Source organism: Poeciliopsis prolifica, unplaced genomic scaffold, assembly GCF_027474105.1.
Source record: "Poeciliopsis prolifica strain line A6 unplaced genomic scaffold, Auburn_PproV2 SCAFFOLD035, whole genome shotgun sequence".
Classification (NCBI taxonomy): domain Eukaryota; kingdom Metazoa; phylum Chordata; class Actinopteri; order Cyprinodontiformes; family Poeciliidae; genus Poeciliopsis; species Poeciliopsis prolifica.
Window position 1 is genome coordinate 4,545,142 of NW_026562410.1, and position 26,148 is coordinate 4,571,289.

At 42.9% G+C, this 26,148-nt stretch overlaps 1 protein-coding gene and 1 long non-coding RNA gene across 4 annotated transcripts; one reads left to right on the forward strand and one right to left on the reverse strand.

Annotated features, from left to right (window-relative positions):
- Positions 1-587: 587 nt before the first annotated feature.
- Positions 588-24,219, forward strand: pik3r1 (phosphoinositide-3-kinase, regulatory subunit 1 (alpha)). 3 transcript variants are annotated; one of them, XM_055052333.1, is made up of 15 exons: positions 588-816; positions 2,903-3,463; positions 12,114-12,206; positions 12,319-12,393; positions 12,617-12,748; positions 13,415-13,616; positions 13,713-13,795; positions 20,039-20,240; positions 20,325-20,505; positions 20,589-20,714; positions 20,802-20,944; positions 21,045-21,221; positions 21,334-21,408; positions 21,502-21,672; positions 21,765-24,219. In XM_055052333.1, the coding sequence occupies exons 2-15, from the start codon at positions 3,130-3,132 to the stop codon at positions 21,952-21,954; spliced, it is 2,184 nt and encodes a 727-aa protein (XP_054908308.1). In that variant the 5' UTR covers positions 588-816; positions 2,903-3,129; the 3' UTR covers positions 21,955-24,219. The 3 variants fall into 3 exon arrangements, with proteins under 3 accessions (XP_054908308.1, XP_054908309.1, XP_054908310.1); XM_055052334.1 differs by lacking the exons at positions 588-816; positions 2,903-3,463; positions 12,114-12,206; ... (2 more) ...; positions 13,415-13,616; positions 13,713-13,795 and adding an exon at positions 17,277-17,592; XM_055052335.1 differs by lacking the exons at positions 588-816; positions 2,903-3,463; positions 12,114-12,206; ... (2 more) ...; positions 13,415-13,616; positions 13,713-13,795 and adding an exon at positions 18,839-19,154.
- Positions 12,158-16,778, reverse strand: LOC129374117 (uncharacterized). The gene is made up of 2 exons (XR_008607460.1): positions 16,380-16,778; positions 12,158-12,849 (listed from the first exon to the last, which is right to left on the reverse strand). It is a non-coding gene; the product is annotated as an uncharacterized LOC129374117 (long non-coding RNA).
- Positions 24,220-26,148: the final 1,929 nt, after the last annotated feature.

Genomic DNA, 26,148 nt, shown 5'->3' on the forward strand with positions numbered 1-26,148 from the left:
CACTTCCACAATTGTTGCTGTATTTTATTGGATTTTCACATGATGGAGGTGTTAGGAGTATACACAGAGATACTCTGTGAAGACTTCAGAGGTTTGAGAATTGTCAAACTAGGTGCTTTGGTTGAATAAGCTCTAAATTAAACTTTTTGGCTAGACTTGCAAGCTTCAAGTTACCCTGAACCTTAAGCTTGTTTTAGATCTCTCTTTCTACCTACCTGTAGAAATATATATAACTCATTTTACTTGTAAAAATTCACATCTACTCCCTGCCACACAGAATCTGCAAACCCTCTCATAACTTCCGAAAGTAGCAATAATATTGCTTTGTGCGTCTTGCTTACAATGACAATGCCGCACAACTTTGGGGCTACGAGTTGTAGTTATGTAATTTCTATACGCTCCATGTTGCCTACGAGAGTAACATAGAAGGGGGAGTGTCGGCTCTCGCGGGAATCGGATTGGTCCAATTTCATGACACCATTGGTTGACAGCTGTTTCGACCAATCAGCGTCAACGTCTGGTCTCGCCCCCTCGTCGGGTCAAGATGGGAGGGGGGAGCTACGTTGAAGGGAACATTTGTTCGGGACGGGAGCTGCGCCGTTATGTCGCCTGGCTGCGTGTGTGTCGTAACACTTTGTTCTAGTCATTAAATCGGATTTAGACCGTCGCGGGGGACTCGTCGTTTTCAAGCAGGCAGGTAGAGGATGTGTTTGGGCTTCCGTTCGCTGGTAGTTTTTCGAAGTTAAAAGCCATTTTTCGCGAAGAGAGGAGGAGGACTCTCTGGAACCGCTTGCGGGAGCATAGCATACTCCCTCGGTAAGTGGCTGCTCTCCGAACTCCTTAACTTAACTAGCTAAAATGTTCAGTTCTTACGAGCAAAAGTCGACTATTTACGTTGTTAATGTTTCTTAAAAGGAGTTGCCTTGCGCTCTTGGTGTTTTGTGTAGTTGCTTAACTTTCATACGTAGCTTTTTCCTCTCTCTTTTTCTCTCTTTCTCTCCCTTCATTCTTTTTGCCCGTTTTAGCTAACGAACTACTCCGTTAACATTTTGTCTGCAGGTTCTCTGTCCAAAAGCGACTCGGGACTCTATCCATACGTTTCGCCAACTCTCCAGCCATGCCGCTTGTGGTTATTATCTATGTGTTTTCTAGATAATGAAGGCGATAAGGCACATGTGAGAGGAACCGTGTGTTATATATGTTAGCCGTGCAGCTCTGCATGCCACAGACGGTAAAGAGGAGCCATTAAAAACCGGTTCGTAGTAAGAACGCATTCTGGAGTGCAGTGAATCACTCACTTTTAAGACTCTTATCTTCTTGGCAGATGACCAGGTCTGACCTGGAGATATTTCTGTGGCACCAAAAAAAAAAATCCTTCATGGACATATGAAGGATTTTAAGCAACCCCAAAAACTTTTTTTTTCTAACTTAGTTTTTTCTTTAAAAAATAAAATAAAATGGCTTGTGTCCTTTTTACCATTTCGCAATCAGAACGAAAACTTCCTTACTCTACTTTCTGTGGGATGCTTATTCAAATCAGATGAAATCTTGATTTGCATAGAACATTTTGTACAACTTTTGAAGACATTATAGAACAGCACTTTATGTGCTTATTGTGTGAACCAGGGGTAGATACGTTTGGAAAAAATTTTTTTATCGCTTTCACAGAAAACTACACATCATCCGTATGTACAAAACAAAGACGGTAAAGAAACTAACTGAATACATTATCTGACATCTGAAAAGCAATAATTTATCTTAACCTCTGTGAAGCTAAAGTACATTCTACTTTATGTGCCCCTCATGTTTGCTCCAATAGCTCTTATTTTATCATCCCACACATATTTATCTGTGTCCAAATCTTGAAATTCTCCACATAATAATGTTAGAATGCCATAATTAAAATATGTCTATCCATACTCTAAAAAGCTGTAATTTTCTTTTGTGGCAATTGAAGTGTAAATGCCAGAGAAAGAGCTAGAGTCATCACCTTTTTTTTTTCTTTAAATCTGGCCAGAGGATGCATAGTGTAATGCAGCCTTCCCCCTCCCCCACTTGTTGCTGGCTGACGGTAGGCTCCTAGGCTTTTCATCAGTTGTTGACAAAAGCGTCAAATTTGGTGTCTTTTAGAAATGTTTCTGGCTGACGCTGGTTCATATACAATGTAGATGAGACATATTAGGACCCATGAGGATTTTGTTTTTTTACAATGTGATATTTAAGCTCAAATCAACTGAAAAAAAAAAATCATACATGAAATGTGGGAATTGGAAAGAGGTTAAGCCCATCAAGCTTGATATGTATGTTATAGATATGCTGAGCATGAAAGGATAAAAAAATGTAAATATACCATCCTACTCGAGTATTGTTTTTGTAATGGCTGCAGTTAGATTTCTTGTGCAGCTTTTATAAAACATAAACAATAAAACAAAAAGAGCTATGTGTCCAGTCTGTAGTACCGTCGCCGATCAATACAGTCATTTCAGCATTCACAATGTTTCAAAGTTTAACTCCATTTCCTTTACATCTCGACTGATTTAAACCAAGAGGCACAATCCGTTTATACTGTTCTTATTTGCCCCTAACTCAGTTCAAGCTCTTCTTGGCAAAGCTAATGAAAACTGTTTATGAGACCGAATACAGTAACTTCCTGTACTTTTGAGATTTTTTTGTTCTTTTAGTTTAAACACAAGCTTTTACATCCTGTAAACTTAAACCCCCCCCCGTTATGTAAAGCCGTGTCGCATTTATCAAACTGCGAAGAACCTCACGCTGCATCTGCCTCTCTAACCGCCACTTTTACGGCTTCTCAGACACTTGGCTAAAAAGGCTACGCCGCGCACGCGTGGCGTTGGCAGGAGCCGTCTGGTGAAACTGTGACCAACATGGCCTCTCCTCTCAGCTTTCAGGTCTGGGTAGGCACGCTCAACGTCACGACTGCGGGCCGTTCACTGATGGGTACGCGCCACGCGGCGACTCATGAGGAGCACAGCAGAGCGGCGACGTCAGACCGGATCTGTGAGAGAATGAAGACGAGCTAGACGACCCCCGTCTCCGTTCAGTCTTCGGTAGCCAAAAAGTCACAAAAAAACACAAAAAAACCCAACAATAAATCGACCCCCATTCAACATGAGCGTGGAAGGATACCAGTACAGAGCGCTGTACGAGTACAAGAAAGAGCGGGAGGAGGATATCGACCTGCATGTGGGGGACATCCTTCTTGTGAGCAAGGGCGCCCTGGTCGCCCTCGGTTACAGCGACGGCTTGGAGCAGCAGCCGCAGAAGATCGGCTGGCTGCCGGGCTTCAACGAAACCACGCAGGAGAAGGGCGACTTCCCCGGGACGTACGTGGAGTACGTGGGGAAGAAGTGGATCTCGCCACCGACGCCCAAGCCAAGGCCGCTGAGACCCTTACCTGTAGCTCCAGGTTCCTTCAAGGCAGAGGACTCCGACTCGGATCAAGGTGAGCTTCTGTTTTTTAACGTACAAGTGCGAACTTGAACTTAGCCCTGAATCAGAATCCAAAAGAGCGAAGCTCCAGTTGCCAGAGGGACGGTGGCTGTCATGTTTTTGTCAATCTCCATCGTGCGAGATTGGAATGTCCTTATCAGCGCTAAGAAAAATGATCTATGGGTCTGAGCATGTTCAGGCAAGCTGGTTTGTAAGTGGAAGCAAAAAGAGGGGAAAATACATTGTTTTGTTTTTTTTAGTCTTTTTGCTTAAACAGGTTGCCTTTTGTGTTTTTTTTTTTTTTTTGTTGCTGTATTTTGGAGAGGTATCAGGACATTCAACCAGTCATAGGCTCTTCTCAGGATTTATTTTGTTTTTACAAGACTCTGAAAAACAGTCTTGTAGACACTGGACTGATTTTAATGTAACTATAACCTCCTGATCTTTTATTTTTTATTACCAACGGTCAATAATTGGTATTTTTTTTGTCATAAACTTAAAGCAATAGTGTGAAATATGCAGATAGTTTTTTAAAGCACCTTTTGCTATTGCTGTTTTTTGTTTTTTATTTTATTTTAGGAAGTTACACAAAAGCAGAGACTGACAGTGTTGTTAAAAACAAACTCACTCAGATAATGTCTCAACACCAATTTTTTTCCAAACTTTGCCACAAATTCTGACTTGAATTTAGGTTTAGTAGCATGACGCTGCCACCAACGTGTTTCGTCTGCAGCCAAAAGTTCACTTAATTTATTTCTAACATCGTCACACGAGGGAAAAAATCCCACAAGAATTCAAATGCCAGAAGAATCCAATGAATGATCTCAGTATTTAGTCATTGTCTTTTCAGCCCTCTTAACTGTGTTTTAGTCATTTGGCGTGTTTGGTTTCGTCCTGCGATCCACAGAGTGCGAACGGCGAAGCAGCAAAACCACAAGTGTCGAATATGAAAAGCTTGGGACTTTTTTTTTTTCTTTTCGTAAGAAAAGAAAGCAAAATGCTGCACAGAGTGTTTGTTGTTGGACTGAATTTGTGGCTATCACAACAACACAATGTCACCGATTGAGCATGTGAGGAGAAAGCACCCAGTGTTCAGTCCAACCAAAACCAACACAAAAGGAACATTTTCCTCTATCATTCTCCCCCTGTTGCTCACTTTCTTACCTGGTTACTTTCAATTAATGGTTACTTCATAACTGAAACTTGTACAGTTTACTTGTTAACATTAGAAGTTTTGTAACGTGATGCAAAACTCAAAATCTTACCATCTTAACATGTCTAGTTTCTACTTTTAATATCTTGGTGTTTCAAATACTCCACAAATAACCTTTCAGCAGCTATTAAGGTCAATAATTCCTCAATATTGATGAAAATCACAAGGATTATTTCACTTACAGCAAGACATTTTCCCCATGAGTGTAATGCTATCAGCTTTTTCATCAATGTTAAGAGATGTTTGACTTTAAACAAACTGCTGTATCCTACTGAAACATTACTTTTCAGTTAGCTTTCTTATTTCAAGTGTGCCAAGATATTTGAAAAAGAAAAAAAACCTTGGTAAGATTTTATGTTTCGGCAGAGTGAGGGGAGGGCGGGGGGATGCGCCGGCCGCAACTATGAAGCGCAATTAAAACCGGTCTCTGCTTTTTTTTGCTTTTCGAAGGAGGCGGCAGCTCAAACTCCGCTGCGCACCTAAAGAGTAGCCGCGGTTGCCAGGTTTCCAGTTTCTGCTCTTTTTGTGGTGCGATTGTGAAATCCTTTGCCGGGGTGCGTCTTGTGGGGGGGGGGGTGCATCGCAGGGTTGAGCCTGGAGCGAGTGGAGAATTTTAGTGCAGGGAGGAGAAGAAGAAGAAGAAAAGTCTCTGTGTCCCGGGCGAGGAGAGGAACGGGGAGGGGAGGTAACGCCCTGAGGTTGGTGGGGAGGAGGAAGAGCGAGAGCGTTGTGCTAGGCGGAGGGGAGTAGGGTAGCCAGAGGGGGGCTATGGGAGGAACCATGCTCAAGGGCTCTTTGAAGAGGGTCCTGTTGCTCCCAGAGTGTTTGTGATTTATCGCCCACCACCGAGGGGATCCAACTCCTTTCCTCCTACACCAGTTTTTTATTCCCTTCTTCTTCTTCTCCTTCCTTCTACTCCCTTTTTTAAAATGTTTTCATAGCGCCTACAGTCAGCTCTGCGAGGGCAAAGGAGGTGGAGAGTTGAGGCTTAGAAAGGGGGCCTCTCTTCTCTGAGCCACGGGGGGAGGAGGGAGTTTACATGAGTGCAGCAGATGTGGAGAGAAGAGAGGAGAGGAGAGGAGAGGAGGGCAGGGCTGGGAAACTATTCCGGCTCATTCCAGCTCACTACCTCTTTTTTTTTTTCTTCTTCTTCTTCTTCTTCTCTCTGTTTTTTTACAAACATTAAAGTGTTGCTCCTTCGCCGGGGCCTCTGAGTTAAGACACCATGCATACGTTTGGGCCTGCCGAGTGGAAGGAACACGGAGTGGCCTCACGTGGAACCTTTTTTTTAAATTATTATTATTTTTATTTTTTCATAGGTCACCACCAAAGTTGCATATAAATTCTTTAGGCGACACCCATATTTTTCTTCTTTTTTTTTTACTTTCTAGTTCTCAGTTTTGGTGTTCATGCTGGAGGAGGACAGTGATTGCTTGCTGTTCTGCATGCTGTCACAAGATTCGGCGGGCATGCTCGAGCTTGTTTGAGGAAATATTCAACGCCGTCTGTCGCATTGGCACATTACCAAAACTATCTAAAAAAAAAAGCCCACAAGTTTCATTTGTGTTTATTGAAAAAGTTGCTAAAAAGTGCAACTGAAAGAAGCTAGTGGGTGTTTGGATGGGTCGGTCCTCCACATAGCAGCAGATTGAGCTAATGCAGCTCTCCTTCTCTGGGCCTCTTTAGCATTCAGCCTGACAGCTGCTCCATTCAACACAGTCACTTTATGTTTTTTTTAATCAATTCTTATAAATTATGGTGCTTAGTGACTTTGGCAGTGGCTATATTTTTTTTAAATTCCTCCGCCCCCCGAAGGAAAAGTCACACATTGTTACCATCATCCAAGTCAGTAGCAGATGGAGAACAGCACACAGGCATGGTGTGATCTTTGTTGTTGTTGCAGTAATGCAAGCAGTGTATTGATGCTTTAGATTGCACGGAAGACTGATTAATAGCTCTGTGATGAATCCATATTGTGTTAAGTGCCGATTACAGTAGCAGTAGAGAATGCGACCAGAAAATAAAACGATAATTCTCGGCAGCTCTACACTGGCGGATATCAGTTTCACTGATTTATTCTTTGCTATTTGTAAGAAATAGTTGATTTTCCTTGGGCTGATGGGGAGTATTATGTAAATTTGACTTTTTTGAGCTTTATATGACATTATATCAACCTAAAAAAAAAGGAAAAACTTATTGAGAGGTTGGCGATGAGTCTTTCTTGGATGTTTGAACAGTCCTTGAATCTCCCGTGGCAACCATTCAGGCTTGGTCCTCTAGCTCCGAAGCTTGAGGACCACCCCCTATTCAGCTCCTTCAGACTAGCCAGCAGGAATTAGCAAACACCTGGTGGAACTGTTCATCTGCTGAGTTCATTATAGGAGCTACATTTCAGTGAAGCACTGGTAAAATGTTGTTAAATACTTAATGGAGTAATGTCGGAATGACTTCCTGAAGGTGGTGTGTCAGAAAAAGCAGGAGCTTCTTAAAGAGACAGGAGCCCAATTTCAAGGTGTTTTAAGTCTAATTTGACATATACATTATTTTAATGAGAACTGAAAGTAGCACTGGTCATTGTTTGTGCAATAAAATAACACTGTGTGCTTGAAAACGCATTACACCGGCCCTTTAAGTCTTTGAAATGTTGGTGAACGTTAGCTTGCGTCCTGAGAGCCTGACTGTGATAAATCTGTTGGCCTCCAGCTGGATTTAAATGTATTTTTGGCTCCTCGCTGTTTCCAAGATCTGATTAGAATAAAAACATGTTTAATAAACATTCATCTTATCCTTTCAATGTTTGCCGAACTGCAGTGAACTGTACTGACATGCTAACACAGTTACACCCCCCCAGCTTGTTTGTTACGTTCGCTTCCAGGAACACTTTCACATGAACCCATTGTGTGTTGAAACTGCTGTCCTGGGCTGTAATGTGATTCTGAAGCTCAATAAGATGACTGCTGTAAATTTAATATTTTCTCGCCACCCACACTCCCCACCAACTACACACACACACACACACACACACCAAATTGCATTAGAGGGTAAATCCACTCAAGACATAACATGGAATCGTGTGCATAGCCGTTTCATTACCTGATTGTGTGCAAGGACTGAAGTCTGAACTGGCAAATCTTCTTTACCGGAGTCAGTCAGTGTCTGTCAGGAGGATTAGGAGGGAGAGGAAATGAAGCCTGGGATGGTGTGTGTGTGTTTGTGTGTTTGGTGGACTTGGAAGGAGAGCAACAGGACAGAGGTGAGATTAGAGCAAGACAATATCTGGAAGATACAGAGAAGCTCCACCAAAACGGTTTATGCATAGCTCTAAAACGGACATGCGTTGCATCAATCCATTAAAAAAAAAAAAAAACCTCTGCTCCTTCTAAACACTTTTATTTTCAGCCCACATGTTTTCCTTCCTCCTGTTGGCTCACACAGCATTGCACACTTCTACTGAAAGCACAGGCTTGTAGCCATTAGCGCGCAGCAGCACGCCCCTTCAACACGACTCAGAGGCAGCATATCTTTTAAAAACCGTTGTGGTCAAACAAAACATCCGAGATTATAGCTCACTCTGTCGCTATAGAGCTGTAAAACCAAGCTGCTATCTGATCTGACGGTGTCTGGTATGACTGTCTGATGTGCATACCAGATGGGGTTCTAAACTTGTGCATTAATCTTGCAAAAACGTAATAAAATTTGTATCTTGACTCAAAAGCTGTTGGTATGAACAGGAAACATTGGTATCAATTTTTTATATCGTTCTTCTATTTTAAGTAAGACATTTTAATTTGGCTTCAGAAAAATAGTCTTTAGTGGTGAGTCTTCACACATGCACACAGAGGGTTAATTTTCACCCTCTAACAAGGATGATCTTATTGGTTCTTCCTTTTCTTCTGCATTGCATCTTCTCTCCACCAGGAGGAGACATTGTCTGCCTTTTATATCCTCTACTGTGCATCACAGTTGCATCATTTTTTTGTGTGGTTAAAACAGATTCTAAGCGGTATGTTCCATATAATATTAGTTTCCAGTGAAGTATTGAACATCTTTTTGAACATTTTTTTGCACAGCCGCTTGTTTCAGCTGTTGCACTGGTCTTCTTGAGTCGTAGCTCGACCTCTTCCAGACCAGGAGGAACCTGAAAATGGTAGTTACCAGAGCAGACTCTCTAAATTTATCCCAGCTATCTTTAGTGAGTTCACGGCTCCCTCTGCCCACAGTCTACATTTTGTTCATTGCAGACATACCACTTGAGCCGGTGAGATTGTGCCCCCCACCTAAACCCCCGTTGCAGCACACCGCAGCTCTACGAGTGGCAGCTGCAAAGACTTCCTCGGTCTGTCTTTCTGACTGACTGCTGATTGACTGAGGCCAAACATGCACACTTGTAGAGGCATGTTTAGGAGGCCACCGTCGCCTTGCTATTCTTTTCCAAGTTGCTGCAGAAACAGTCTCTCGTCAAAAAGCTAAATAAAGTTTCAGACCATGCTGTCATGCAACTATTCTGTCTGAATAAAGAAGAAAATGGTCTCTTCTAATTGAAATAACAAAACTTGATACATTTAGCAGTTAGAATGTATGCATGAAGTGAACTGAACTAACTTTCAGTTCAGTTTGGTTCAATTCTAAAGCGCCGACTTCACAAAAAACATGACACCTAACCACACTTTACAAGAAAAACAGGTTACACTAATCCAGTGGTTCTCAAAGTGTGGGGCACAGTGGCATTGCCGGGTCGGTGTGGGAAGCGGTAGGGACGAATGGGGGTGGGGGAGACAGTTACACAAAAGTGTTTCACTGTAAAGATAGTTAGTAGTTTGTTTTGTTGCAACCTGAAGTGTGAAATAAACTTCAGTGGAGTTTGAAAACAAAATGAGTGTATAGGTCTGTGTCTGGTTTAACGATGTGTGCCCAGTCGGGTTTTTTTTTTTTTTTTTTTTTTTTTTTTTGGGGGGGATTTTATTGTGATCCATAGGGGGGCTCAGAAGAAAATCTTTGGGAACCACTGCACTAATATCTATTACACTGAATGTGGGAATCCAATCCTATTTATTTCATTTATACAAGTGAAGTGAAATAATGTTATATAACATAATGCTTTATATATTATTCATAAAAAAATCTCTTGAGTCATTTACAAGAACAACCTGTTTCATACATCACAAGAAATACCTAAAAAATAATATGACCTACTTAACACTTCCAACAATCAACATTAACATCATAAATTATCCATCAACAGAAGGATTTTCACCACAGAAGGGTTTGATAATTCAGAAGGCCAGCTGATGGCACCGATCTGTCCTCCTGAGCAAAGACCTCGACACATCAAAGCAAACAGTTGTAAAAATAATTAAACCGGTTGTGTCTACCCTGGGAAAATGTATTTTGCTAGAGAAATTATCAAACTTTAAATAAACGAAGCATATTTTTTGGGTTTCCCTGGTTACAAGCCATGGCCAACACAGGCTTGTCTATCATCGGATCGTCTCAGGAATCGTCGGCGATTGCTCAGAGCATTTCTGCCATGTTTTGCCTCCCGGACACTCAATACGTTTCTACGGACGCCAAAACCGTCATGCCGTTGACAGTACTAAGAAGCAACTCAATCTCCAGTGTGCCGTGCCACTCATGACCTCCCCCTAATAAACATGGGACTCTGGATCATCTTGAAGAGCCGTCTCGTTGTAGCAGTTATCGCCCTACCTTGTCTGGAGCAGATCTGTGCGTGAAAATATGCAGGAAAAGCGCATCTGCAACTTTGTTTGGAAAGGTTTTGGATCCTGTTTAAGCTTTCAGCGACTCATTCTCCTCTTTTGATCTGTTATTTTTATGGGTTTGATCTGAGGGAAAGCAGCCGGGTTAGGGTTTCCTTTCCCGGAAAGACGAGGTTGGCCGCGGGAGGAGATCCGTGTTGGATGTCTTGTTGTTCGGGGGAAGTAAGGGGAAGAAGCTCACTCTTCCAAGGTGAGAGATGGCAGCACCTCATGTCTCCCATCTTTATTTAGGGAAACTTTGCTCCATCTAAAAGTTTGCTACTTCTCCGAAACCCCCCCCCTCTCCACCTCCCCCATCCCATTGGTTTTGCATTTCCAGTAATGTGTTCCAGATGACCACTTGTCCTCAACGAAGGTTTGTGTGTTATGTGGTCAGAGGGACTTGAGTAATCCAGTTTCTTCACACGCAACCCACCAGCCCCTCTGGTCTCAGGATGTGGATTCGGTCGAAGCCGTTCATTATTCGCCCGATTGAACCCCTCGGCCCCCCATCCTCCCCGACCCGCTCGCGTTCGTGGGATGTAAGCAAAGCCTCTCTAATAATTATCATGCATTACTGAGAGCTGCACTTGTTCATTTTCTTCTTTTAAAGGCAGATTTTTTATTTTATTTTTTTTTTTTATTCGCAATTTTTTTAAAGAGGAGCAGAAAGGAAAATACAGTTTGGAGAAAGGTTCCATTCACCGACCCAGAGTCTCGGTGTTAAAACAGTCGAGCCTTTCAGAAAATATCCCTTTTTACTTCTTTTTTTTTTCTTCAAAATACGCCTTTACAAAATCCAAATAAAACCCCGGCCAAATACTTCATCCTTTCATGTCCGCACCTGGCTGCAAAGTTCTAAAGGCAAAATAAGTAAAGAACTAAAATACCCAGAGACCTGGCTAACCTCATGTCACAGGATATTTGCTTAGTTCCTTAACCCACCAAACCCTGACTTGAGCGCTCGGCCCCTCCTGCTCTTGAATCAGACTGTTCTTTTCACCTTTTGAAAGGCGTTCTCCGACCATGTACCTGCCGCCTTTGAAGCCTCTGAGTGGTTTGTTGGTCAAACACCTGAGCCGGTTCAGAAGAATCACCGCCATCTGACTTATCTGTATTTTTATTGTTGTTGTTTAGAGTGTCAAACGTCATTTTTCTTGGGAGAAATTAAACTGTGGCGCCAGAATAAAGACTTCCTTGCATTTTTGTTAGCTTGACACAGAGTTGTGAGAAGCTTTTCTGAAAACGCAAGTGTGAAAACTGCAAGAATAACCCCAATCTCGCAAAACGGAGAAACAATCCATGAGTGTGCACCTTGAGAATTGCTACGCCGACTGAAATCCCCTGAGAGCTTTTGTGTTTTCAGTCAGAGAGAAACGGTCCCTTGTACTTCGATGTACTTTAGGGGATTTCACGCAAGAAAGGAGAGCATTATAGTGAGAAATTGCAATAAGTTTGGAGAAGCTGCAGAGAGCCACGAGTCTTGTGAAACTTCTTTATTGTTGAGAGTAAAGCTGTTGTTAAAACATCTGTATGCAGGTTGCCAAAATCCAAATTCAATTTTCTAGCTGATCACTGATCTTTAGGTTGTTGCCTCGTGTTATTTTAGTCACCCTAGACACCATACTGTCACGTCTGTTTGATATGAAACCACTGATTTTAATATTTCCCTCTGTTGACCTTTGTCTCCTCAGGAGTCTGTTTGGCCGACTTGACGGAGCAGTTTTTCCTCCCAGAGACCGCCCCGCCCTTGCTGACCAGACTCCTGGAAGCTATCGAGAGGAAAGGTGAGGCTGCCATGACAACCCGCCTTCCTCCTCACGACCCAGTTGACTCTGTCGATCGGTGACCAGTTCGGCAGAACCACACGGGGTGACGTCTGTGTTCTCCTTTTGACAGGTGTGGACAACCCAACTCTGTATCGAACGTTCACCGCTGGAGGTGGACTCGAAGTCAGGCAGTATTGTGATTGTGGTAAGAATGTTTTGTTTTTGGGTATTTTTTTCCACTCCCCATGTCCTAATCAGCTTGAGTGTGTGTGTGTGTGAACCTTGTAACTTTCCAGTCAGCAAAACGAGACCAGTACACACACAGAGGAAGTTTCAGAAAATAAAAGGGGTTTTGTGTTTGCACACGCATGACATTGGTGACTCAAAGAGCTTGCGGTTTTCTCACAAACCAAGCCGTTGCATTTCAGATCCTCCCACCGCCGAGCTGGACCAGCTGGAGCTGCCCGCCCTGTGCGACGGCCTGCGCAGATACCTGCAGGATCTGCCCCAGCCCATCGTCCCGGCCGCCCTCCACGCTCAGATGGTCCACGCCGTCAAAGGTGAGCGCCAGCTCAAATTTGCGTTTGTTCGCTTGCGTAGAAGGCCTCGAAAAGTGGCGCGTGAAATGCTGACGTGATGTCCCCAAACTGTACAGCACGTTCTGTGAGATGAAAAAAAAAAAAAAAAAAAACTCATCTACTCTCCACTTCTACTTTTGGGTGGTTTGGGTTCTTGACATCATCAATTGAAAACATGCAAAGTTCAAATCATGCATCCTTCTCCCCTGCTTTTTTTTCTCTAACTTTGCATCAACTTTTCTGCTGTTTTTTTTTTTTTTTGCAAAGCAAAGGGAAGAAGAAAAGTTGCACCTCACTGCGTTCTGTTGCATTGCATTCTCTTTCTGTCACATGGCCAGAAACAGGATATCTGTGGTTAATAGGAACTAAAACAAGCCTGAAAGTTTATCTCTGCCATCTCCAGGCAGCCAATCACCTGCTAGTGTACCTTACGCTCATTCTCAACCACACAATCTCTCAGCGGTTTCCAAGACAAACTGCATGACTGTTTTTTTTTCTCTTTTTTTTTTTTTTGTTCCATCTCTTCATTGTCTGAAGATCACACTTTCATTTCGTGTCGCTCTTCAGCCAAAGACGCTCGCAGTTGTTTCATCTCGTTTTCTTTTGACCAGAGCGTCTTTTATTTTTTTGTTTTCCTCCCACCAACAGAGGCAGCGAACCCCGAGGAATGCGCCCAGTTGCTGCGCCGCATAGCCAGCTCCCCGACCCTGCCGCCCCAGTACTGGCTCACCCTGCAGTGTCTGCTCAGGCACTTCTCTAGAGTCTGCCAGAACGCGCCCAAGAACCAGCTCAGCGCCAGATCGTTGGGCGAGATCTTCAGCCCCGTGTTTTTCAGACAGCAGCCCACCAGGTGAACACCACTCGTCAGAAAAAAGAAATTCAGATATATTGCATTTGAGACTTGACCTTTAACCCCCCACACTTGCCCTTTTCTCCCCTCCCACAGCTGCGAACCCAGTCTGGATGCTTTCATCAAGATCATTGAAGTGCTGGTGACAAGCGAGTGGAGCGAGAGCCAAGCAGCTCCAGGTAACAGCTTCGGTTATCCATCATTTACTACCTTTACATCGGACGCTCGCACTTTGCATCGCTTCTTTTAGAGATGGACGCATTATTTATTAGGCAGTGCAGAACATTAAGCTCCCCGTGGGCACTAAACTGCTGCACAACTCTTGACTGAGAGCTGAGCTATTAATAGCTCAGCTCAAAGCGTTGGGACCTGCAGCTGAAGCAGGCTGCAGCAGGCTGCAGATTGCAACATCTAGGTGCATTTGAATTGAAAGTGTCAAATTTTCTTGCAGGATTTCAATGCACTTTTGAAAAATCCTGCTGTTATTTTTGAGTTATTTGGGATTTTTTTATGAGTCTTGTTTAGATTCCAGTGCATTCAGATGTTTTTCCAGCAAAATGAGAAATATTTCTCACCTTAAATGCTGCTTTTCAAATCTGTAATGTAAAATGATCCAGGCAGAGCGTAAACGTTTAATAGTTTTCAGTTTGATCAGATGTGAGCTTCTTCTGATGCATAAAAACAGAAAACTCAAGTGAAACGACCCGATTGTCAGTGGTTCTTACATTTCCTGAATCTTATCAAACCTATTTGAGGAATAATTTAGCAATTGTACATTGAAGAAAGTAACTTCAGATGGGAAGTTTAGTGTTTATGGAGCCAAGGTGCTTCAAAGCATGCGTCATCACAAACTTGCTCTTTCTGGATGTTGGGGGTTTTTTTTTTAATCATTTTAACCGGATTGAACCAGATTCTGTGATTTTGCGGTTTGTCTTTCTGGGTCTATTTTCTCCCGGTCAGCCTGGAAACTGAAGTTAGTTTAAAAGTTTCGGCGGTGGTCTGCTTTGGGGGGCTGAAAGCAAGAGAGAGAGAAAAAAGAGCTGCTGTGGTAGGAGGCAGCAGTGTGTTGCGTGTGACACTTATGTTTTTACAGGGCTTGTTAAAAGCGCTGTTGTTGGCTCGCCCACGGACCATAGACCGACCATGGCTGTTTAAACATTTTTATTACCTGTTGGGGCTATTTATAACACGGCTGTGCTTAGACTGGTCTCTGCTGTCAGTAATTTACACCTGCAAGAGCATTTTGATGGACGGTTGGAAATGCTTTTTGTTCCCCAATTATAGATTTATATTTGGAAAGTCGTTGGGTTGAAATGATTAACCAGATTCATCGCGATGAATAGACGACTAGCTTAGTCACTGGTATGTACAGACTCAAAATGTCAACAAAGTAGTAATTAAGCCAAAAATGTAGATTAAAAACCTTTGTAAATATTTTAAACGCAATAGTTTTAGCTTCACATGGTTCAAATTCTCTAAGGGAATTTTGAATATTAGACAATAAAATGATTAATTATTTCTTTTTGCTTGCACCTTTAGGATATTCCTAATATTGTATAAAGAAACTGTTGATTTAAAAAAAAAATCCAACTAATCATTAAAATTATTGATAGAATAATAGATTGCTAAAAATAATTCTTCGCTGTTTCAATAGAAAAGGTTTCTATTGAAACCTTTTCTCATTTAAAACAAAATCTGATCAAAAGGAATGACATATGAAATCAAGAAATATAAGCAAAAATTAGTATCACCTGAAAATTACAATTATCTTATATAATATATATATATATAAAATTCTAGCAAAAAAAAAATAGCTATTTTTTTTTGCCATACATAGCAATCTGGTAGCTATTAGTTTAGTTGGGCTTCCTGCTCTGCTACTTGTAGCATGCTAGCTTTAGCTTTGAAATGGCACAGTTGCATTTTTTTTTGGACCAGAAATATTTTCAGGTGTCCGGTGTTCTGACTAGCGGTGCTACCTCATCAGATTTTGCTATCGTAGCACAAATAGATAGCTAAGTCTATCGGTCTGTGCTACCGTCACGTTTACAAACAGAAAACTATAGCAGGTTGTGTTGATGTTAAATCTATTGGATACCATTATTTGAGTGACAGGACTGAAGTGGAAGCTTTGGAGTTATAGTTAGCATTGGAACAATTCATATACACGACGAAACCACAAAAACATCACTTCCTTCATCTGAATGTCCTACCCATTTAAAATGAAAGCTATGGATGTTTGCACTAATCCTTTTACTAGAATATCCTGCCTGATAAATATTGTAAGTACAGAGGTGCTTGTAAGAATAGAACAGTATAAGATAGCAGAAACAGTTTTTTTGGGGAATTAAATTAAACGCAGACAAACACAGATCACCGCAACTATTTTTTGCGCATTAATACGTTGTACGACAGACTTTATCAGATGCAGCGCAGCCACAATGTGTCCACCGAACTGCGCAGGTCATTGTGTTTCTGAAATGATAGGATATGATTAATATACACTAATATTACACAGCTATTACAGCTTTGATCCCCCATAGTATCGCTAACATCTGTTCAGCAAAGTTTAATAATAAAAAAGAGTGTAATTAAACTAAAATATTTAAAAATAGCCCTGATTAACCGCCAATGACTAGTTTACAGTTGTAATGACTTTGCAGACGGCGAACTAAAGCTATTTATAAGCTGCCTGTCATGTAAAGTAAAAACATGAAGTAATGTAGCAGCTTCATGAAAACCAGGTATAAAATAAGACCTTACCGTAATCTTTGATGAAACAAAACTTCCCCAGGTAGGACGTATTTATAAAAAAATCTGCTGAGTAAGCAGTATGTGACGTAGCATCGATGTAGGACAGATTTACGGGTAGCACAGATAAACGAAACACCGTTTTTTTTTTTTCCTCGTTAGCAATAGCATCTTTCCCCCAAGCTGACTGTCGGTCTGTAGAAACATGCGGGGAAGGGCCCAGGACCAGAAAGAGTTTGAGCGGGTCAGCTCGACGCAGCCGGGCGTCGGCGGCCCGTCTGAAGAAGCACATGACCCGGTCAAACATAGGCGCTCAGGTGCGGCGGGTTTCAGTCATCTGGCTCCTGCAAACACCGAGACGAGGGGAGCCTACTTTGTAAACACACATGTTCGGATTGTGTGTGTTTTGTGAATGACCTGTGTCTGTGTGCGTGTGTTTAAGGGTGTCTGCATGCCTCCTCCCAGTTACTGCTGGCCTATTTTAAGTAAGCGTCAAAAGGCCCACTTAGATTTGGTTGGCTGGAAAGTCGGCCTGCGCCACAGAGCGCTTCTTGTTAACTGAAGACGGCCAACCCCACCTCGCCTCCCCACCGCCTGGACATCCACATGTCCTGCCTCCTCAAAGGGCTCAGTCAGCAAATATTTGAAACTTTTGCAAGTTAATCATAAGACCGAACGCCCACCCCATTCGTCCTTTACAAACATGTAGGGAAAAAAAAAGGAGGAAAAAAAAAAAAGAGGGAGTGACCACAGAAACCTGAGACTCTGGATTCAAGGCGACACCAGAGCAGCTACTGCTAATCATTAACCATCCGCCTCCACGTGAGCAGGCCTCAGGCTCGGCTCAGAAAAGGAAACGTCGTGGGGGAAGGGGGGAGGAGCTGCAGGAGGAGGAGGGAGGGGAGGGAGAGTCGGAGCAGAAGCTGAACGCTCTCAGTCAGACAGAGCGGGGCGAGCGAGTCAGTCACACACTCAGCCCGGTCGCACGCAGCACCTGCCCAGAGGATTACCTGGATTTCATTAAGAAGCGCGCAGAGCCGCAGCTTTTTCAAAGAATTAAAACGAGACGCATCTTCATACCGGAGGAGGAAGAAGAAGAGGAGGGTGGAGACGACCCAAACTATGAAACGGAGCTCTGTCGAATTGGATTTAATTCAACCTGTGGAACTGAAAGAACCGCTTCAGAAAGGACTTTTGATCCACTGAGACATGCACAACTTACAGCGTGAGTTTGACGCTCTTACTCTGAAACTCCAGGATGTGTCTCTAATTTTATTTTGCGAACTCTTAAAAAAAAAAAAAAAAAAAAAAAACACATACACCAAGATATTTTATTTTGTTTTATTGTTTTAAAAATTCTTCTCTCAGACCTGCTTCAGGCACACGGCTGGATAAGTAACTCTCCGATCCACACCGGCTCTAAAACCCTCGCATTATTTTTAGATGCGGCGTCTCGAGAGAGAGACTAAATAATTGAAAGCGTAAAAGGACTCTTTACCCGGCGTGAGATTCTCACAGGACAGGAACCTCGAGCGAGAACCGCGAGATGGAATTACTTTTATTTCAAACAGGAAAGCAAAAGTTGCTTTGTTTTTTTTTTCCACTTCCAATGCTGCCATCTCTGAGGCATGAATTCAGAAAAGCTTCGCTGAATTTATTTTAAAATGTTTCTTTCTTTTTTTTCCTTCTTTTAAAAAAACAAAACAAATTGGCTTGATAACTGCAACAGTTGAGCACACATGGAAATAATCCAACAGTTCCACTAGCTTGGTCAAACATGAAATTTGGACAAATGAACTGCAACAGAAATGTTCCAATGGTTCAGAAAATGCAATTAGGAATACCAAACATAATGTAAAATAATAAATTATAAAGTTGCTCAGACCACAAAGCGTAGAATTAGAGAGAATAGATTTGCCTGCACTGTCACAAAATTCAGTCTAGAATTCATTTTTGCTGATATTTGGACCGATTCAGGTATGAAGTAATATTTAGAATTGGGCTTATTTCAATAGAATGTTTTGTCACAAAAGGAAAGGTTCTTTCAGCCAGCTGAGTAGCAGTGTGCAGCAACAGGTGTGGGGAGAGCAGCAGATCTTGCTAATCATAATAGCTGTACTTTTTCTTTCAGGGACTCATTTATTAAACTAATCGCTCTCTTCTTGGGCATCCCTCACTTCTTCTTCAATTTTTTTTTCTTCATAAATCAGTAGAATCTCCTCTTAGCAAATCTGGCCATATGAAAACCGGCCCCTCCTCCCTCTGAGGCCCTAATTCTCTACCAGGAAGCTGCTTCTATTTTAACATCGCTAAGGAAACCTGGCAGGCTGTCTCCGTCACGTCGAGTGTCATGCTGCGGGATTACAGGACGTATTTCAGAACCCCGGGTTAATGCTGACCGGGGGGGGGGGGCTAGGCATTATGATTCAGCTGCGTACGTGCTGCAGCAGCAGAGCCGGCTTTGTCCGCGTGCCAGCAGTGGGATGGGCCGAGCGTCCGCGCGACACACGCAGGGAGGAGGGGCGAGGGGGTGGGCAAGCGAACCTGCAGGAGAGCAAGTGCACAGGCTCGGCAGAGGGAGACGGGGATGCGCGAGGGAAAGCATGATTCGAGCTGCGGGAAGCTTTTTTTTATTTCCTTCCTACGAGAGTCTGATCCCATTCTGCTCGGCAGCAGTGCTGTAAAGTATATCGGCAGGAAATACGCTCGGAAAATGACCTCATCGCTCTCAGGAAATGAAAGATGCAGGAGCGGTTGGTGACTGACCCCCCTGTGTGATTGGCTGCGGTGAGTGATGTAACGCGTTACCGAGCAGGCTGCCTCTTAATGGCTTTTTGGGAATCGTGCGATTTTAAAAGTGTTTCTGCCTCAGAGAGAACAAGGAATCTGTGGTTTCCTTTTGCTTTTCTGAAGTCTGCTTTGTGCTTGAGGAGGAGGCGTTTCCAGTCCTTTCCAGATGAGGTGGGAAGCTCAGACCCACTCTGTTGTGTTTTATGCAATAATTTTTTTTATTTATTTTTTTTGTTACTGCAGAAGGCATCTGACAAGTTAATCCTGCTTTTACTTGCAGGCAAGAGATGTTCTGCGAGGTCCGCCGCCGCAGAACCGTTGATGCAGTGCAGATTTGTGGGGTTAAAAATAGCCAACTACCTTAGCTACAGTCTCTGCTAGCCTACGTTGGCTTTGACTTTCATAGGTTTATTGACTAAATCTCTAGAGCAGAATCAGGTTATCCCTCACCAAAGCCCGGGCCTTAGGGGATTCGTTGGCTGGCGACGGCTGTAGATTTCAAACTTGCGTGCATCGTCTGATTTCAGCCGTCTGTTTTTCAACGCTGGTTAAGATCGCTTTCTCAGAAGGATGCGCTCTCTCATTTTGCAGCGAGGAATATTTATAGGCGGCCTCCTTTCTTGAATGAAATTCATTCTGCCTGACTCACGCTGCGCTCCGTCTCTCCTCCCACTCTCTCGCTGTCGGGAGAGAAGGCAGAGTTTCATTATCCCAGTTTGATGAATTGGGGCGGAGAGGAGGAGAGGCATGAGTGAGAGCTAATCAGCCTGCAGCAAAACGCCTGATTTGCCTCAAATAGCAGAAGTCGGGGAAAGTATATTTTGCTGCCGAGACGCCAGAAATTCAACCTGTATATATTTTTTTTATTTTTGCTCCAACAGCTCTACCTCCAAAACCACCCAAGTCCACAGCTGTGACTAACAACGGTATGAACAACAACATGGCTCTTCAGGACGCCGAATGGTACTGGGGGGATATCTCTCGGGAGGAAGTCAATGAGAAACTGAGGGACACTGCGGACGGTACGTTTTTGGTGCGGGACGCCTCAACTAAAATGCACGGAGACTACACTCTGACGCTGAGGTGAGTCGAACCGTCCTCCTCCGCCTTCCTATCCTTCCTTCCCACTCTTGGTTAAACTCTTCTACCGCCTTTGTTCGCTTGCAGGAAAGGAGGCAACAACAAGCTCATCAAGATTTTCCACCGCGACGGAAAGTACGGCTTCTCGGATCCGCTGACCTTCAGCTCCGTCGTGGAACTCATCAACCACTATCGGAACGAGTCGCTGGCTCAGTACAACCCCAAGCTAGACGTCAAGCTGCTTTACCCGGTCTCCAAACACCAGCAGGTAGGGAAGCTAACCCACTGGATTGTCACAGCGCTTCCCTTTTTTGACGGGAGCTTAACCACAACTCTGAAATCCGTCATCAGGACCAGGTGGTGAAAGAAGACAACATCGAAGCTGTGGGGAGGAAGCTTTGTGAATACCACCAGCAGTACCAAGAGAAGAACAAGGAGTACGACCGTCTGTATGAGGAATACACCAGAACGTCACAGGTGAGTCGCAGCCTCACTCCCGACTGGCATCGGTACTTTCACCGCGGAAATTGGATTTGGATTTTAAAACCGCACTTCATCTTGCAGGAAATCCAAATGAAACGCACAGCGATAGAAGCCTTTAACGAAACCATTAAGATATTTGAGGAGCAATGTCAGACACAAGAGCGGTACAGCAAAGAGTACATCGAGAAGTTCAAGAGAGAAGGCAACGACAAGGAGATCCAAAGGTGAGGACGCTACAAGAATTAGTCGTTTTTAGCTCACCTTCCGATGCAGTGTTTTTGTTGTTGTTCGGGGATTTTTGCGCTAACTCGTTGCTGTTTGCAGAATCATGGGTAACTACGAAAAGTTGAAATCGAGGATCAGCGAAATCGTTGACAGCAAGCGCAGGCTGGAGGAAGACCTGAAGAAGCAGGCGGCGGACTACAGAGAGATCGACAAGAGGATGAACAGCATCAAACCCGACCTCATCCAGCTCCGCAAGACCAGAGACCAGTACCTTATGTAAGTACTTTGCATGTAGGGTTAGGGTGCTCTTATCGAGGTGCGTTGTAACCTTGACGTACTTTGATAGATTTGTTTTTCCTTGGTGTCTAACGTGCTTCCTGTCCGACAGGTGGTTGACACAGAAAGGAGTCCGACAGAAGAAGCTCAACGAATGGCTAGGAATCAAGAACGAAAACACAGAAGAGTAAGTCCCCAAGTCCAAATGGCACAGAAAACGTCACTCGACAAGAAAACGTGCCTCGACTAACATTCTGCCATGTCTTTGGTTTCCTTTCAGTCAATACTCGATGGTGGACGACGACGAAGACCTCCCGCATCATGACGAACGCAGCTGGAGACTGGGCAACATCAACCGGCTCCAGGCCGAGGCCGTGCTCCAAGGCAAGAGAGACGGAACATTCCTGGTTCGGGACAGCAGCAAAGCAGGGTGCTACGCCTGCAGCGTTGTGTACGTATCTATAAAACCACGATTAGAGTTGTTGTGATTAGATTTCCCAACAAGTGTGTGACCGTTTGTCCTGCCTCTGTGTCTCTCCGCAGCGTCGAAGGCGAGGTGAAGCACTGCGTCATCAACAAGACGCCGTCGGGCTACGGCTTTGCCGAGCCATACAACCTGTACGGCTCGTTGAAGGAACTCGTACTCCACTACCAGCACACGTCTTTGGTCCAGCACAACGACTCTCTGAACGTGACGCTAGCGTATCCGGTGTATGCCCAGCAGAGACGGTGAGGAACCCCCAAACACCGGACGTTCTGTTCCCCACATGGACACACGGGTTTACGAACCTGGCTGGAGCCAGAGGACACGACATCTTGGACTCCTTGAGCAAATACGAACAATAAACAACGGAACGGACGCGCTCCGACACTCGGACTTGGAAACCGGAGGAAAAGGACACGATAAAGCCTGAAACATTTCAGTGACTTTGCCGTAAAACCTGAGGCGAGTCTGAATGTAGAACTCTTTATTTTTCTTTTTGATTTTGTGGGAGCACAGAACCGAGCGGAAACTGCTGAACTCTCCAAGAGGAGGACGTCTGAGGCCTTTTCCTTATGGTGCTTGTTCGTTTTTTCGAAGCTTTACCAGCCGGAATGTTAAACCACAAAGTCAAACCCTTGAAACGGAACCGTACTCGCCGGCTACGACTTGTTCTTGTGTTGATTTTTTTTCCTCGCATCATCGACGTGCATTTCTTTTTCTCCTCCTTCCTCTACGTGTGTGTTTGTGCGGACTGTCCACATGACCAAAACTCATAGAATCGAGAGACCGTGCGACGCTGAATGGCTGGAACACATTAGCCTGTGTTTTTCAGCTCAGACCACGGATCAGCTGAAAATGTAGCAAAATGGCACTTTTTTTTCTTTTCTTTTTTTTTTACACATAATTTGTTTTTTGTTTTTTAATGGTTTCTTAAAAGAAAAACTCCTACGAACTTGTAAGAGCAGAGTGGAGACGGAAAAAAGCCTGCAGCCTTGCTGCTGTCGAGCTTTGGAGCGCAGAAGCAAACTTGATCTTAAAGGTGTCGGAGGAGGCGGAGACTATGAATGGACTTACTATTTCATGTACATATGTGAAATTGTGCAAAGTCATGAAACAAAGTGCACCGTACCAAAAAGGATCGGCTCCTGTTGAGTTCTCTTCTGATCAGCTATGCAATTCTTTCTCCATTTGTACTTAAGAATTGTTTAACTGTTGCAAACCCACAACATAAGCTTGTTTTACCGCTTGAAAAGTATCTTTTCCTGTGTAAAAAAAAAACAAAAAAAATATCCAGCAGGTTATTTTTTTTTTTGTCGTTTCAAAAAGCCAAGCTACAGTACAAAACGCTTCTGATTTTTAAAGAATAATAATAGAAACGTACACTTTATTGTAAATTACTTTAACAGCTGGTATACAGATGGAAACGAGTATTTTATTACCTTTTTTTTTTGTCGTTTTGCTTCAAACTAAAGCTCCTCTCAGGCAGAGCCTTTTGAGTGTTTGAGCTGCTTCGGTGAAGAGTAGAGAGCGAAGCGCGCGTTGGAGGAGCAGCCGGAGAACGGTGCTGGTTGGGATTGTTCGAGCCCATATCGCCGCCCAAACAGCAGTAGAGATTTATTTTGTTATAAGATAGATATGTTCCCATATGAGAGAATAGAAGATCAATTTACATTTTACACTTTGTATATTTTTCTGTATCAGAAAATGTTTACATGGGTGGATCAGCTCATTTCAGAAACTAACGTTTATTTTTTTTTTTCTTTTCATATTTCAAAGTTGCGCCGCGCGGTAGTGGCGCGATCCCGAAATAAAACACGGCAACAGCTCAACTACAGTTTTCCCTCCTCGTTTTTTTTTTTTTTTTATCTTTAAAGTTTATAGAAAACGGTACACGACCAATCGCAGCGCTCGTCGGTGTGACGCGTTTCATGAAATCTGAACGCACACGCACCCTGAGTCACAGCTGTCAAGTTGAAATGTTCACAAAAATGAGCTGGGAAACCAGAAAGCGATTGTTTCTATTTTCACTATTATGACTATTTCTCACACACACACACACACACGCACACACATCCAAAGCGGCACAGGCTGGGTGTATATTTGTTTTTCCCCCCTGAGGCAGGAAACTGTTTCTGTGATGGTACACGCAGTTTTGACCAAACTGCTCATCTGAAATTTATTGTTTTTTTTTTTTAAGCACATTTTGGGTTTTATGACATTTATAAAAGTACTAAAGACATCTATAATATGTCTAATTGTATTTACCTCACAACAGCTGCTGCCACAAACCTTTTATTTCATTATTATTCCCTCAGATCACAGACATCATGCACCTTCTCTGACTCAGTTGTATGATTGATTGATTGATTTTTTTCTTTTTCTCTCTCTCCTTGTTCATCTTGTGTCCCGCACATGATTGGATTGATTTTTGCCAGTGTTCCTCGGTTTGGCTTTGAATCTGTATTGGGCTTTGTTTAAAAACGACAACAAATAAAACACTTTTTTTTTTTTAAAGAAACACGAGTGTTTAATTTATTTGCTGAATGAACTTTGGTGTGACGACCAGCAGAGGTAAAATGACATCACGACTAATTGAAGATGATATGATAAAAAGGTGCAGTTTAACATAAAATGCAGTTTAAAAGTCTTGGATTTTAGCTACAGTCCCTAGAAATATTGGAAGGAGCTTGGGCTTAAATTAGTTGGTGTAGCGTAAAGCTTGCTTTTGCTCAGCGTCAAAAACTCGAGGCGTTTTGTTTTAATTGAGACACGAGTCGGCTTGTTCCTCTCCAGACGTTTAATCGATGCATCGTCACAGGTGGTACCTGCTCAGAACTAGGATACGTCTCGACTGTTCAGGTCTTTGCTTTATGCCTCCAGATTTACGTCAAAACCAGATGAAAGCGTTTTGTTCTTCTTTCCTGCGTTAAAAAAAAAGAGCAAACCTCCACCTGGCTGGAGATTGCTGAGTCAAAGCTGATTTTTATATTTATTTTCTGTGCCTTTAAACTGGCACTCAGACGTATTCAGGCTCTCAATGTTACATTTTCTACTTCCTTATTCTTGAGCTCAACCTCAAAGAAAACAGAAAACGGGTGATCCAACTTGGAAAAAATCTATTTTGTTACAAGTAATCAAATTAATGTTACCCAGGTGAACATAAGTGTTGATGCTTGATAGCCCCACAAAAATAACACGATACCAGGTTTCTACATATTTACTCATTTATGCCAATTTGATTGATTTATATTTATATATTTGTATTAATATGATTAAGAAAACATTAATCTCAGCTAAACAAAATAAAACAAAATATTCTGGTAGAAAAGTTAGCACAGCCTAATGTCTTTTTGTAGCCTAATGCTACAAAATCACTCCATCGCATTTTACCGCTGATCTTTCATCTTTGCTGCCATCGCAGACAGTCGGAACGCCGCGCTGCAGATTTTGCCGGGTTTTTTTTCCCCTCCCAGTGTTCCCTCGTTTTCTGCTTTTTGCTGCCGGGCGCAGTGGAGTTTTACAACTATGCAACTGTTCACTAACCAGTTTTTTTTTTTTTTTTTTTTTCCCACCTGGACGCCACTCCCTCACGTTGCAAAAAGTTGCCATAACTGGCATACCAGAGGCGCATCAGAAGAGAAAAACTGGAATGGTGTCAACTTGGAAGCTTTTTTTTATTTTTTAGGAGATTATGTGCAGCAGCCAGATTAGCATCATTCTTAGAAACAGAAAGTTTTAGGCCCAAAGACACTGGAAGCACCAGAGTAACTCCAGCTTGTTTCAAATGCAAACGGTTGAATTTATTTAGTGTTGTCAAAGTGTTGGGGGCAGAATGCAAAGGTTCAGATGTTTGGAAACATTGAAACGTTTCTTTGTCTTTTAAACAGATGTAAATCTACTTAATCACAATTGTTTTGACAACTATACAGCAGTACACCACACGTAAATACACCAACAGCTTCACAGAATAGAATTAGACTGAATAGATCAGCCAATAGATCACCAATACCTGTTCTAGAATCTTTTCAATATCTGGACCCAAACAGATATTCATATCTCTAATTTTAAATATACTCACAATTTATTTAGTGTTTCCCCCTGACCACGACCTCTGATATCTAACTTTTCTACTTTAAGTCAGTTTGGACCTGAATGTCAGACCAATCACAGGGGGGACTTTTGGTTTTCACGTCATTCGTTAGTATTTGGTAGAGCTGCGTTTTTCTGCTCAAACATTTTGGGATTCATTCCACAAACTTCTCATAATTTGCTGGGCTTTTTTTTTTTTTTTTTTTTTTGCCCGTTCATTTTCACAGAACTGGTGGAACAGAGTCGAGTATATAGGTCACCCAACAAAAACCTTTCAGCTCTGTTCACATATTTCCAAGAGCCTGGAATCAGAGCTCTGCGACGCCCGCTTCGTTGAGTCGTTTCATTGTCGAC